The 15184-nt window shown below is 42.6% G+C and overlaps 1 protein-coding gene across 5 annotated transcripts; it reads left to right on the top strand.

Moving 5' to 3' along the window:
• Positions 1-2121: 2121 nt before the first annotated feature.
• Positions 2122-15184, top strand: rsph10b (radial spoke head 10 homolog B). Of its 5 annotated transcripts, none has more exons than XM_021581264.2 (19): positions 2123-2829; positions 2996-3071; positions 3192-3260; positions 3357-3530; positions 3631-3716; positions 3840-3960; positions 4094-4270; positions 4362-4506; positions 4640-4773; positions 4965-5154; positions 5347-5455; positions 5578-5657; positions 5744-5892; positions 6045-6152; positions 11892-12146; positions 12253-12352; positions 12456-12575; positions 13700-13913; positions 14105-15184. In XM_021581264.2, exons 1-19 carry the CDS (start codon positions 2585-2587, stop codon positions 14298-14300), a joined length of 2748 nt encoding a protein of 915 aa, XP_021436939.2. In that variant the 5' UTR covers positions 2123-2584; the 3' UTR covers positions 14301-15184. The 5 variants fall into 5 exon arrangements, with proteins under 5 accessions (XP_021436942.2, XP_021436940.2, XP_021436939.2 ...); XM_021581263.2 differs by having other exon boundaries at positions 5344-5455; XM_021581267.2 differs by lacking the exon at positions 3357-3530 and having other exon boundaries at positions 2122-2829; positions 5344-5455.

Here is a 15184-nt window from a genome sequence, read left to right as displayed (position 1 = left end):
AAAGTAAAAACACATTCTCTTCCTAATATTTTTTTTTCCACCTGCATTTTGTCAGACCAGTGAAGATGGTGGAAAACTATACTATTTGTATGGACCCTAGGTTACCTTTTCCCATTGTTATCATACTAACTGTATGTCGTATAACCTAAGAGGTCCTGCTCACCTGATGTACCATGCCAGGTGTGTATAATACTGATGTTAATGGGAGAGGGTTAGGGGTTAAGGTGGGGTCTTTACTCCCAAATTTCACTTAAATATAACTTCCAATTGAAGAGAGACAAGGAGACATAAAATCTGGGGGGGAAATTATATTTTATGGACAAATGTAGATGGTTCTTAAAATAACCTTGGTGGGGGGGCTTTAAAAGAGACGTTTCACTCCACGGCATACTGCCATGGGACTTCACCTTCTGGCGGTGAGAAGTAGATGGTCAGCTTCTCCCTCACCTGGAGTGCCTGTCTGGGGGCGTTGTTGGCACCTGCCCTGCAGGTAGTTGTGGAGAACATATTTGGCCTTCATGCAGGCATTGACATTTGAGGGCTGATTCCAAGCACACTCTGATACATTCTCTACCAGCTGCCAGAATCCCAAAGGCGCATTCAACAACCAACTTTGCCCTGGATAGTCATTTGCTAAAGAGCCTTACAGGCTTTGGCAATGGCAGCTGGCGTCCAGCGTAGGGCCTCATGAGGTTGGGTCTCAAAGGAAGGCCTCGTCGCTGACGAAGACGTGAAGAACGGGTCCCAGGTCTTCAACCCCAGGGATTGATGCAGGTGGTGGAATCTCCAATGTGCCATTCTGAAGTGCCTGGCCGAAGGATTCTTGGCGACAGGGGACTCCTACAGGACCATTGGATTCAGCTTCCTAGTTGGATGGTCCACGGTGGCAGGCATTGTCCCCTCTGTGGCATAAGCCATTTGGGACTGTCCCGCCATCTCTTCCCTTGCCGTAAGCACCAGCATCAATGACACGGAAACAGTAGAAGACATCTTCAACAGCCAAGTGTACAACTGAATATGTACCATTGTAGTTGTAGAATTGCGAACCCGAGCACGGTGGAACCTGGATTACTACATGTTTCCCGTCAATGGAGCCAAGACAGTTGGGGAAATTCCACCTCTCTAGGAACTCGGCAGCAATGGCCCTCCAGTCTTCCTCCTTGGGGACAGGCACCTCATGACAGTTTATTATGCTCTACTAATTATATTGTAATACTCATCAACCATCATTAACAATGCCTTGAAACAGTACAATTCAGTCTATGACTATATCAATAAACTGTAGCCCAGGCCAACTCTACTCTTAGAAAAAAAGGTGTTATCTAGAACCTAAAAGGGTTCTCCGGCTGTCCCCATAGGAGAAAAAAAGCCCTTTTTGGTTCTAGTTAGTACCCTTTTGGTTCCAAGTAGAACCTTATTCGGTTCCATGTATAACCTTTTCCCCAAAGGGGTCCAGACCTGAAACCAAAAAGGGTTATCCTATGGGGAATGCAGAAGGACACTTTTGGAACCCTTTTCGCTAAGAGTGTAAGTGATTCCAATAAGAATTGAATGAGTGTGAGTGACTGTAACTGTCTTGAACAACAAGGGTACCCGGAGAAGACCAGCCAACCTTCATCAGAGCAGAAGGCACCCAAACTTTCTTTTCATTTGGTAACATTGCATCATTAAAAAGGGATTTTAAACCAACTTTGGGAAAAGTTATAGTCCTAATGAACATTCTGTAAAAGTCCATCTCATGTCACATATGGGCTATTAACTAGAGAGCCCTTTATCTAGCTAGGTTGCACATTAAATATATCTAATATCAATTGGATAATAAGAAGTGCTAGTAGAAATGCACCAGTTATAATGTGTGTTAGGCAATGATTGAAGTGTACATGTTTGTTTGGTGCTTTTGCACAAGTTTTCCAGCTATACAAAAATTATATGTTTCCTTTAGAATTTTCATTTTAGCTCTGGTCCCCATGATGTTTATGTACTCTTCCTCCCACGTAAGGTGATGATTGGTACAGCTTTGAGCACCAGTGAGATGAAGAAGCTGGTGGTCATATGGGGGAGATAGAGCAGCCATGGAACTGCCCACATGGCAGACCCACTATGAGACACCTTGCTAACTTGAACTTCATCTCATAAGACTGATCAACCCAGTTGGACCGGTTCAACTGAATACCTCTCAACAGTTTTGGCCTGCTCCTATATCTCTGAAAAGACACTAAGGTTGCATTTCAGCAACAACAAAAAAAGTATAACTCTCATTATGTAAAATCAATCACTGTTACATACAGTATATATATTTTTTCAAATGTTGACTCAAAAAAAGTTTTTGTATTTCTAAACATTTATTTTCGATTGTCTATTTTAGGTAAACTAATCAAAACACAAATGCTCTCACATGATCAGTTCAGTACATAAACCTACTTTAATTAGAACAATTCATCTTTGTGAGTTTGTAAAGACTTGGCTTTTTGACATACTGAGGATTCCGTACGGAGGATTCCGTACCGAGCTCCTTAGCAACAGGTGCCTCGGTTGCGATGCATGGTATGTTTATGGAATTGCATCGTCTGGATGAACAGGTGAAATGGCGAAAGGGGATAAAAAGAAAAAAACAGAGAAAACGACTCCCGAACAATCATTAAGTACATTTTTGTCAAATGACTCCCACGCTGGTGTTGTATCAGAACCACATGTGTTAGATGAAGAGTCGGGACATGATGTAATGACTGCCTCCTTTTCTTCACAACCACCACTCGCCGACAAACAACTTGAGAGAAGTGATGATGCATTTCATGAGGTCCCTGTTCTTCCTAATATTATTGTCCAGAGGTAAACCAGTGCTTATCACTCGCCTCTTTCTATGAACATGAAATAATGCCTCATATCATGTTGTTGGGTTTATTTTCCATAATAACTTAGGCATACACAGCTAAGCCTGCTAACGTTAGCTAGCTACTGTTACATTAACAATGAAAAGCAATCTGTGCTCACTCAGGTACGAGGGTGAAAAGCATCTAGAGCAGTTCCATGGAGAAGGTGTGGCATATTTTCAGGGAGGACATGTCTACAAGGTATTGCATTATGCCATTGCCATATGGTGTGTATATCACATTGTATAGCATGCATTACATGATGACTAAAATGAACCAGCAAACATGACATCAAATCAATAAGCTTTGTTTTTCTTCAAGGGTATGTTTTCAGTAGGAGTCATGCATGGACATGGTCTGTACACATGGGCAGATGGCGTGAAATATGAGGTATTTTGGTCCACCACCTTTACAAGATGTATTATTTCTTAGTTCATCTTATACTGCAGATGCGATCTGTGAACCATTTGATTCCCATAATGACAGGGTGAGTTTGCATTCAATGTGCCCATGGGCCATGGGACATACACCTGGTTGGATGGTAGCTGTTATGAGGGAGAGGTGTGCAGTGGAATCCGTCATGGTGTGGGGACATATAGGTGTGCCAATTCCTCTGTGATATACAGAGGGCAGTGGCATCACAGCAAAAGGCATGGAAAGGTATGATCCTGTTGCAGTTGTGAGCAATTTAAGTCAGATAATCCTGCATCTTGCCCGCAGGTTTATTTAATGTGGGGTTGTTGTTTGTTTGTTTTATTAGGGTACAATATACTATAACCAGGAAGCGACGTCCTGGTATGAAGGAGAATTGGTAAACAATAACAGAGAGGGATGGGGAGTCCGATGGTAGGTGAACTTGTGTTTAAACAGTGTGTTACACATGTGAATGTTCTCCCATCAAATGTGTTCTTATGCTTAAATTATATCAGTGTCATACACCTTGCATGTGTTCTCTCTGCTGTGCCAAAGTTACCCCTCTGGAAACCTGTATGAGGGCCAGTGGAGGAACAACGTGAGGCATGGAGAGGGCAGGATGAGGTGGCTGCAGCTGGGTCAGCAGTATAGCGGGATATGGGAGAATGGGGTCCAGGTAGGTCAAACCATATCTCCCTCATCCCCCATGACATAATATATTAATAAACCCATTATTTGGCTTTTGATAAAGAAAACGTGGTTAGAGTAACTTCACATAAATAACTGATCAATCATCCTCTGTCTTTCAGCATGGACAAGGGACCCACACATGGTTCCTGAGGAGAGTGACAGGCTCTCAGTATCCCCTAAGGAATGAGTACACTGGGGACTTTGTCCAGGGGCTGAGGCATGGCCAGGGCAGCTTCTACTACGCAAGCGGGGCTCTTTACAAAGGAGAGTGGAAGGACAACAAAAAACATGGACAGGTGAAGGGGGAACATGTCCATAGAGTAATCATTCTAATTGAATAGATGTCAATATGGAGTGTAAATAATAAGATCTTGTTAAACATTCTAGGGAAAGTTCATTTTTAAAAATGGACGCATATTTGAAGGGGAGTTTGTGGATGACCACATGGCAGAGTTCCCAGCGTTCTGCCTGGATGGTTCAAACACCCCTGATCTGAGTGGGATTAGAACACACACTCCCCATCCTGAGGACGGTAAGTACACCAAGCCCCTCTGAAAAATGTATGTCTGTCTGATAAAATTACTCATCTGACATCAACCCCCTGGAATGGTCCTGTATTTTTCATGTGGTTATCCAGTATAGTAAAAGTAAGTCCTGTGTTTCAGGTGAATCCCCCAGAAGAGCACCAGGAGGAGACTCGGGCAGTGGTCCAGCCCTGCTTGGGCCTGACATGGCTCTGGACATCACTGCTCTGCTGGAGAACCTCCCAGAGAACCAGAGAGACCTGCAGCTCAAACAGGTCAGTGGGACTGACCACAACAGCATATGAAAATCAATTTCAATTTGTGTCAATTCAGTTGTCAAATTAGATTCCATATATTATAACAATCCTTGAACTAAGTTATGATAGCTTCAAACCCAACCCTGCGCTGAGTTGACACACAGGTGGTGTTTTTTGCGCCTCCATTTGTCCCTCTCGCTGTGTGCCAGGTGGAATTTGTGGTGCTGAGACACATAGCGGAGCTGAGGGCCATCTATAGCTTCTACAGCAGTCTGGGCCATGATCAGTCCCCAGACAATACCTTCTTGCTGTCCCGCCTGCAGCTTTGGAGACTCCTCAAGGACTGCAGCATCCACCAGCAAGGCATCACCCTGGCCCAGGTCGACCGCTACATCTGTGGTAAGGCCAGGGAGAAATAACCACCTAATTTCCCGTTTCTCCCTTCATGTTTGGCCAATTCATCCTGCTTTGTTAATTTGTTTCAGTCTCATCACAACATAACTTAACATTATAGAGACTCAGGGGTAGCCTGAGCAGAACTTGAGTCTACAATGTTACATTTTCTTGTTTTGTGAACTAATTTCAAAGCAGAGGATGTCCCTTCCGAGGAGATCCACTCTCCCTTCAGCACCATGCTGCTCAGAAGGTTCCTCAGCTGTGTTGTGGTTCTGGCCTACAACACCTACCATAAGGACATAGAGTAAGGACAACATTGCTATCCCTTACTCTCCTACTCCTGTGCAGTAACACTGTAATTACCGTAGTAACAACCTTGTATCAACACCATGTACTCTACTCCTGAGCCTCTCCTCTCCTTCCCAGGGCCTCTGATACCATACTGGTTGCATGTTTGTCCAAGCTGATGAGGGAGAACATCATCCCTAATGCCAAGAATGTAAAAGGTACAGGTATGCATGCATACACCATTGTTTACTCTTTATCAAGTGTAACCCACATTCATGCTCTCCTTGTTGTGAACTGAATGCAGGGCTGTTGTTCCCCAACCCCATGCATGCTGTGATTGCTGTCAACTACATTGGGAGGTGCTGGGAGATCTACAAGGCCTTCTGCAGAGCCAACCCAACCCCCCTAGCTGACCAAACCATGACTGTCAGGCACTTCATATGGATGTTTAAGGTACTTGTGACGTTCAACTAATGTGACCACACACCGATGATGTGTGGTGATGGGTGCTCATATTTAGAGCCCTGAGTTTTTCCTGACCATCACAACCCTAACATTACATGATGTAAGTTCATTGATGAAACTTGGTTCTGTCCCACCAACAGGACCTTAGCCTGTTTGATGCTGAGCTGACCACAGGGAAACTCCTAGAGATCCTCTCTGTAGAGAACCCAGCTGCTTGCGACCGCTACTACTGCAACCTAGACCTAGAGGTCAGCTAAACGCTTCAATAATTGATCATTTTATTTTTTTCTCCCCAATTTTCAATCTTGTCGCTGCAACTCCCCAAATGTGCTAAATAGGTGGTGGAACAGGTTCACCAGCATTAAGGGACTCTAACTTTCTAATAATAGTTTGTTTTATTCACGTTGTATTGTCACATGCACAAGTACATTGAAATGCTGAACAAGCTCTACCCTAAAGTGCAGTAAACAATATCAAAATAGTAACACTAATAAAATAAATAAATATATATACAGTACCAGTCAAGGGTACCATTTAAGGGTTTTTCTTTATGTTTACTATTTTCTACATTGTAGAATAATAGTGAAGACATCAAAACTATGAAATAATATAGTAACCTGGAGGTATGTTGGGTCATTGTCCTGTTGAACAACAAATGACAGTCCCACTAAGCGCAAACCAGATGGGATGGCGTATCACTGCAGAATGCTGTGTTAGCCATGCTGGTTAAGTGTGCCTTGAATTCTAAATAAATCACTGACTGTCACCAGCAAAGTGCTATCACACCACCACCTCCAAGCTTCGCGGTGGGAACCACACATGCAGAGATCATCTGTTCACATACTCTGCTTCTCATAAAGACATGGCGGTTGGAACCAAAAACCTCAAATTTGGACTAATCAGACCAAAGGACAGATTTCCAACGGTCTAATGTCCATTGCTCGTGTTTCTTTGCCCAATCAATTCTCGCCTTCTTATTGGTGTCCTTTAGTAGGGGTTTCTTTGCAGCAATTTGACCATGAAGGCTTGATTCACACAGTCTCTAAACAGTTGTTAAAATGTTCTGTTACTTGAACTCTGTGAAGCATTTATTTGGGCTGCAATCTGAGGTGCAGTTAACTCTAATGAACTTGTCCTCTGCAGCAGAGGTAACTGGGTCTTCCTTTCCTGTGGCAGTCCTCATGAGAGCCAGTTTCATCATAGCGCTTGATGGTTTTTGCGACTGCACTTGAAGTAAATTTCAAAGTTCTTCACATTTTCTGTATTGACTGATTCTTCATGTCTTAAAGTAATTATGGACTGTCATTTCTCTTTGCTTATTTGAGCTGTTCTTGCCATAATATGGACTTGGTCTTTTACCAAATAGGGCTATCTTCTATATACCACCCCTACCTTGTCAAAACACAACTGATTGTCTCAAACACATTAAGAAGGAAAGAAATTCCACAAATTAACTTTTAACAAGGCACACCTGTTAATTGAAATGAATTCCAGGTGACTACCTCATGAAGCTGGTTGAGAGAATGCCAAGAGTGTGCAAAGCTGTCATCAAGGCAAAGGGTGGCTACTTTGAAGAATCTCAAATATAAAATATGTTTTTATTTGTTTAACACTTTTTTGGTTACTACATGATTCCATATGTGTTATTTCATAGTTTTGATGTCCTCACTATTATTCTACAATGTAGAAAATAGTACAAATAAAGAAAAACCCGTGAATGAGTAGGTGTGTCCAAACTGTTGACTAATACCATATATAATAAAGGAAACACAAATAAGAGAGGAAGCTATATACAGTGTCAGTGCCAGTACCATATTGATGATGTGTAGGGATACTGGAGTATTTAGGGAGATATGCATATGTAGACAGGGATTAGGAGACAGTAACAAGTAGCAGGATAAATAATAATTATAATAATAAACAGTATGGCAGCAGCATAAGTGGTCGATGGATGGGATATGTAAACAGAACTGGAAAGTGACTGGTGTTAGGAATATATCAATACTAATGGTAATATACACTGAGTGTACAAAACATTAAGAACACCTGCTCTTCCCATGACAGACTGAACAGGTGTAATCCAAGTTAAAGCTATGATCCCTTATTGATGTCACTTGTTAAATCCACTTCAATCATTTTAAATGAAGGGAAGGAGACAGATTAAAGAAGGATTTTTAGGCCTTGAGACATGGATTGTGCATGTGTGCCATTCAGAGGGTGAATGGGCACAACAGAAATTGTGCCTTTGAACAGGGTATGGTAGTAGGTGCCAGGCACACCGGTTTGTGTCAAGAACTCCTACACTGCTGGGTTTTTCATACTCAACAGTTTCCTGTGTGTATCAAGAATGGCCCACCACCCAAAGGACATCCAGCCAACTTGACACAACTGTGGGAGGCATTGATGTCAACATGGGCCAGCATCCCTGTGGAACACTTTCAACACCTTGTAGAGTCCATGCCCTGACGAATTGAGGCTGTTCTTGAAGGCAAAAGGGGTTGCAACTCAATATTAGGAAGGTGTTCTTAATGTTTGATATACTCAGCGTACTAATGGTAATATATACAGTTAAAGTCGGAAGTTTACATACACTTACAGTGCCTTGCGAAAGTATTCGGCCCCCTTGAACTTTGCGACCTTTTGCCACATTTCAGGCTACAAACATAAAGATATAAAACTGTATTTTTTTGTGAAGAATCAACAACAAGTGGGACACAATCATGAAGTGGAACGACATTTATTGGATATTTCAAACTTTTTTAACAAATCAAAAACTGAAAAATTGGCCGTGCAAAATTATTCAGCCCCCTTAAGTTAATACTTTGTAGCGCCACCTTTTGCTGCAATTACAGCTGTAAGTCGCTTGGGGTATGTCTCTATCAGTTTTGCACATCGAGAGACTGAAATTTTTTCCCATTCCTCCTTGCAAAACAGCTCAAGCTCAGTGAGGTTGGATGGAGAGCATTTGTGAACAGCAGTTTTCAGTTCTTTCCACAGATTCTCGATTGGATTCAGGTCTGGACTTTGACTTGGCCATTCTAACACCTGGATATGTTTATTTTTGAACCATTCCATTGTAGATTTTGCTTTATGTTTTGGATCATTGTCTTGTTGGAAGACAAATCTCCGTCCCAGTCTCAGGTCTTTTGCAGACTCCATCAGGTTTTCTTCCAGAATGGTCCTGTATTTGGCTCCATCCATCTTCCCATCCATTTTAACCATCTTCCCTGTCCCTGCTGAAGAAAAGCAGGCCCAAACCATGATGCTGCCACCACCATGTTTGACAGTGGGGATGGTGTGTTCAGCTGTGTTGCTTTTACGCCAAACATAACGTTTTGCATTGTTGCCAAAAAGTTCAATTTTGGTTTCATCTGACCAGAGCACCTTCTTCCACATGTTTGGTGTGTCTCCCAGGTGGCTTGTGGCAAACTTTAAACAACACTTTTTATGGATATCTTTAAGAAATGGCTTTCTTCTTGCCACTCTTCCATAAAGGCCAGATTTGTGCAATATACGACTGGTTGTTGTCCTATGGACAGAGTCTCCCACCTCAGCTGTAGATCTCTGCAGTTCATCCAGAGTGATCATGGGCCTCTTGGCTGCATCTCTGATCAGTCTTCTCCTTGTATGAGCTGAAAGTTTAGAGGGACGGCCAGGTCTTGGTAGATTTGCAGTGGTCTGATACTCCTTCCATGTCAATATTATCGCTTGCACAGTGCTCCTTGGGATGTTTAAAGCTTGGGAAATCTTTTTGTATCCAAATCCGGCTTTAAACTTCTTCACAACAGTATCTCGGACCTGCCTGGTGTGTTCCTTGTTCTTCATGATGCTCTCTGCGCTTTTAACGGACCTCTGAGACTATCACAGTGCAGGTGCATTTATACAGAGACTTGATTATACACAGGTGGATTGTATTTATCATCATTAGTCATTTAGGTCAACATTGGATCATTCAGAGATCCTCACTGAACTTCTGGAGAGAGTTTGCTGCACTGAAAGTAAATGGGCTGAATAATTTTGCACGCCCAATTTTTCAGTTGTTGATTTGTTAAAAAAGTTTGAAATATCCAATAAATGTCGTTCCACTTCATGATTGTGTCCCACTTGTTGTTGATTCTTCACAAAAAAATACAGTTTTATATCTTTATGTTTGAAGCCTGAAATGTGGCAAAAGGTCGCAAAGTTCAAGGGGGCCGAATACTTTCGCAAGGCACTGTATGTTGGAGTCATTAAAACTTGTTTTTCAACCACTCCACAAATTTCTTGTTAATAAACTATCGTTTTGGAAAGTCGGTTAGGACATCTACTTTGTGCATGACACAAGTAATTTTTCCAACAATTGTTTACAGACTTGAGTATTTCACTTTTAATTCACTATATCACAATTCCAGTGGGACAGAATTTTACATACACTAAGTTGACTGTGCCTTTAAGCAGCTTGGACAATTCCAGAAAAGGATGTCATGGCTTTAGAAGCTTCTGATTGGCTAATTGACATAATTTGAGTCAATTGGAGGTATACCTGTGGATGTATTTCAAAGCCTACCTTCAAGGTCAGTGCCTCTTTGCTTGACATCATAGGAAAATCAGCCAAGACCTCAGAAAAAAATGGTAGACCTCCACAAGTCTGGTTCATTCTTGGGAGCAATTACCAAATGCCTGAAGGTACCATGTTCATCTGTGCAAACAATAGTACGCAAGTATAAACACCATGGGACCACGCAGCCATCATACCGCTCAGGAAGGAAATCAAATTCCAGAACAACAGCAAAAGACCTTGTGAAGATGCTGGAGGAGACAGGTATGAAAGTATCTATATCCACAATGAAACAAGTCCTATATCGACATAACCTGACAGGCCGCTCAGCAAGGAAGAAGCCACTGCTCCAAAACCGCCATAAAAAAGCCAGACTACGGTTTGCAACTGCACATGTGGACAAAGATTATACTTTTTGGAGAAATGTCCTCTGGTATGATGAAACAAAAATATAACTGTTTGGCCATAATGACCATCGTTATGTTTTGGAGGAAACGGGGAGGCTTGCAAGCCGAAGAACACCATCCCAACCGTAAAGCACGGGGGTGGCAGCATCATGTTGTGGGGGTGCTTTGCTGCAGGAGGGACTGGTGCACTTCACAAAATAGATAGTTGTCCTGCCTCATGATACCATGTGGTTATATTGAAGCAACATCTCAAGACAACATTCAGGAAGTTACAGCTTGGTCGCAAATGGGTCTTCCAAATGGAGAATGATCCCAAGCATACAACAAAGTCAAGGTATTGGAGTGGCCATCACAAAACCCTGACCTTAATCCGATATAACATTTGTGGGCAGAACTGAAAAAAGCATGTGTAAGCAAGGAGGCCTACAAACCTGACTCAGTTACACCAGCTCTGTTAGGAGGAATGGGACAAAATTCACCCAACTTATTGTGGGAAGCTTGTGGAAGGCTACCCAAAACATTTGACCCAAGTTAAACAATTTAAAGGCAATGCTACCAAATACTAATTGAGTATGTAAACTTCTGAACCACTGGGAATGTGATGAAAGAAATAAAAGATGAAATAAATAATTCTCTCCACTATTATTCTGACATTTCACATTCTGAAAATAAAGTGGCGATCCTCACTGACCTAAACAGATGATTTTTACTAGGATTAAATGTCAGGAATTGTGAAAAACTGTATTTGGCTGTAAACAGGAGTAATAGTGACCAGTAGCAGGATAAATAGATACTAATGGCAATCAATAATAAATGAACAGCAGTGTAGTGGCAGTTATAAATCTAATCAATAATGATTTTAGCTGCATCATAGGTATGAGGGAAAGCAGTAGTTTTTGAGCAGTAGTTTAACAGGCCAGGGGATAGAAGCTGTTTAGGATTAATAATAATACGATTATATAGCCATTTTCATTACATTAAGAATCTCAGATGCTTTAAAAAAATACAAATAATTGGAAGTTTGATGGTGAACCTGATTCTAGATGACGTTCCTGGAGTTCTTTGAGGCGTTGCTGGGCTGTGCAGAGGTTAGCGATCAGAGGGATGGTCAAACATCCTCAGACAGCCAGATGGAAAGCTGCCCTCTGGCTGACACCAGGAGGGTTTCCCCTGGGGAGAGGGCCAGAGACAGCCCTCTACAGAGGTCCTCACAGCAGCATTCCCCTCTGACTGGACCTACTGCAAAGTCATCAAACCCCAACATCTCTCCTGATGTGGGTAGTGTCAAATCACTGGAGGTTGGTTTGATCAGCTCTGTCAAATCTATACATAATCTAACATGGCGGTCTGGAAATTGAGACCATTCCTTGTCTAAATTAGTTCATTCAATATTTTTCTACCCAGATGGGAAAATCCAAGGAGATTCTCCAGCTGTCTACACCTGAAGAGATGGAGCCCAGACAGAGTCCCAACACAGCAGGCAACCTCACATCACAGACTGGGGGTGTGTTCTCCTCACATATCTTTCCTCTACTCACATATCCGTATAGTCTGACTGGTCACATCTTTGCGGCATTGTTGAAGGTGTATGCGTGTGTTTGAGTCAGGTGGTGGGTCAGCAACCCACTCGTCAGACACTGAGAGGAGAGAGGGCTCAGGTGGCGCTAGATCAGCAGTGGAGGCCAAAGTGTCAAACCACCCTCTCCATGATCATCCCCCCAGCACAGGTAGATTACACAATAAGTACACTGAACAGATTTCATATAAGGAAATCAGTCAATTGAAATAAATTCATTAGACCCTAATCTATGGATTTCACGACTGGGAAATATGCATAAGTTGATTACATATATATATATTTTTTTTAAGTTAGGGGCGTGGATCAGAAAAACAGTCAGTATCTAGTGTGACCATTTGCCTCATGCAGCATGACGCATCTCCTTCACATAGAGTTGATCAGGCTGTTGATTGTGGCCTGTGGAATTTTGTCCTCTTCAATGGTTGTGGGAAGTTGCTGGATATTGGCGGGAACTGGAACACGCTGTAGTACACGTTGATCCAGAGCATCCCAAACGGGCTCAATGGGTGACATGTCTGGTGAGTATGCAGGCCATGTAAGAATTGGGACATTTTCAGCTCCTATAAATTGTGTACAGATCCTTGTGACATGGGGCACTCTGTTCACAACATTGACATCAGCAAACCGCTCGCCACACGACGCCGTCTGCGCTCTACCCGGTACAGTTCAAACCGGAATTAAGCCATGAAGAATACAACTTCTCTAGCATGGCAATGGCCATCGAAGGTGAGCATTTGCCCACTGAAGTTGGTTACAACGCTGAACTGCAGTCAGGTCAAGACCCTGGTGAGGATGAGCACGCGTATGACCTTCCCTGAGACGGTTTCTGACAGTTTGTGCAGAAATTCTTTGGTTGTGCAAACCCAGTTTTATCAGCTGTCTGGGTGGCTGGTCTTAGATGACCCCGCAGATGATGAAGCCGGATGTGGAGGTCCTGGGCTGGCGTGGTTACATGTGGTCTGCGGTTGCGATGCCTGTTGGATGTACTGCCAAATATTCTAAAATTTAGTGGCCTTTTATTGTCCCAAGCATAAGGTGCACCTGTGTAATGATCATGCTGTTTAATAAGCTTCTTGATATGCCACACCTGTCAGATAAAATCAGATACCACCTGGAGCTTCTCCCCTGTTGCACTTATATTTGTTCAGTGTATACTACACTAATTTGGAAGAATTTGACCTCAGAAAATCAGTAACGATATTACGTACATATCTTATCATTGACATGTTTAATTGCCATGCCAATCTTACACCTGCCGTGTCTCCTAACCAGAGCCTGTTGAAGACAGGAGTGGAGCAGGTATGACTTCCTGCCCTGCTGAGACTGAACTGGACAGCTGGGTCCAGAGGACCCACCAGTTCTTTACCCAGAGGTTCTTCCCAGCATACGAGTACAGCCTGGAGCTGAGGAGGGAGGTGCAGGAAGAGAGGCTGAGGCAGGCGGCACTAGCCCGCATTGCTCTGGCTAAGGCCAAGGAAGACGCAAGGTAGGCAGCTACTGAGACAACATGAGGCCCCTTGATCCAGTTTGTATTCAAAATGTATCCAGATGATGCCCCAGAGAATCTCCATTGGAAGTGATATTTTTAGTCCAAGAAATCTGCCCTTGATGTGAGCACCACACAAGCTCTACATGTTAACTCCACAACAAATAAAGCAATTATGAAAAATGTTCCAGGTTGAGGGAACAGTGGGAGGCAGAGGAGGAGGAGAGACGGAGGGAAGAAGAAGAGGATGAGGAGGCAGAGCGAGTAGAAGGGCCAGAGGATGATCTTAACCCGTCTCCAGCGGCTCAGACGCCTGTGGCCTCCACCACCTCTGTGGTCATCACCAAACAGTCGCCTGCCACCGCAGTCAAGAAGAAGAGGAAATAGACTCTTAGACCACCAACTGTATGGGCAGATTAAACCTATTCCTCAGAGCAGTCATAACAGCCCTCTATGATGTCAATAACATGCATTTCACACTTAGTTCCAGGAGTGGGACAAGTGTTTTGTGATTCAGTCATTGTTTGGTCGTTGTAGAAGAAGAGGCAAAACATGTTTTATCTGTTGGTAGCAAATTTGAAGAATCTACATTTTATTTACTCAAGTATATTCAATATAGCAACAAAGTTGATTTTGTATAGAACACCTGGGCTCCATATAGAATGTGGTTAATAGTTAACACTACCTGGTGCCTTTTTGGTATTAAATAATACAATAGTACAGATAGCACAAAACAGTGTAAGGAAAGTTACAAAAAACTATTCTGACAATTATAAGTTTAAAATAAAACAATGCATATAAAAAAATAGATATTTTTGAAACTAGTGTAGCAAAATATACAACAGCAGTTATGCAAATCAGTCTCATCAGTTGCTCGTTCTGTCAGAGGGAGGTGTGAACAACATGAGGTCACTGGTGCACATTGACTGTCACTCTGTCCATCTGATCAAGGGTGAACAGCAACGGGTCTGACTCAACTGGCTGGAGAGGAAATGGGGACAGCATGGGTCAGTTGAGGAATGCATACCTAATTGTAAAATAAGAAATAAACAAAAAAAAAACGTATTTCAGAGCACCAAAGTGAGAAAGTCATTCAACACCAAATGAAATCATACACACATACAATGGGTGTGCAAAACATTAAGAACACCTTCCGAATATTGAGTTGTGTCAATCCATGTCTCAATTGACACTAGGTTTAAAAACCCTTCTTTAACCAGTCTTCTCCCCTTCATCTAAACTGATTACAGTGGATTTAACAAGTGACATCA

Source organism: Oncorhynchus mykiss, chromosome 23, assembly GCF_013265735.2.
Source record: "Oncorhynchus mykiss isolate Arlee chromosome 23, USDA_OmykA_1.1, whole genome shotgun sequence".
Taxonomy (NCBI): Eukaryota; Metazoa; Chordata; class Actinopteri; order Salmoniformes; family Salmonidae; genus Oncorhynchus; species Oncorhynchus mykiss.
Note: the sequence above shows the minus strand (reverse complement) of the source record. Positions and strands in the feature narration are given on the sequence as shown.

Bases quoted from the DNA above. Each gene is read 5' to 3' on its own strand.
- rsph10b (XM_021581263.2), top strand. From the start codon at position 2,585: ATGGCGAAAGGGGATAAAAAGAAAAAAACAGAGAAAACGACTCCCGAA. The intron at 3,961-4,093 runs GTAGGTCAAACC...TCTGTCTTTCAG, and splicing joins TATGGGAGAATGGGGTCCAG to CATGGACAAGGGACCCACAC. The intron at 12,353-12,455 runs GTGTGTTCTCCT...TGTTTGAGTCAG, and splicing joins CCTCACATCACAGACTGGGG to GTGGTGGGTCAGCAACCCAC.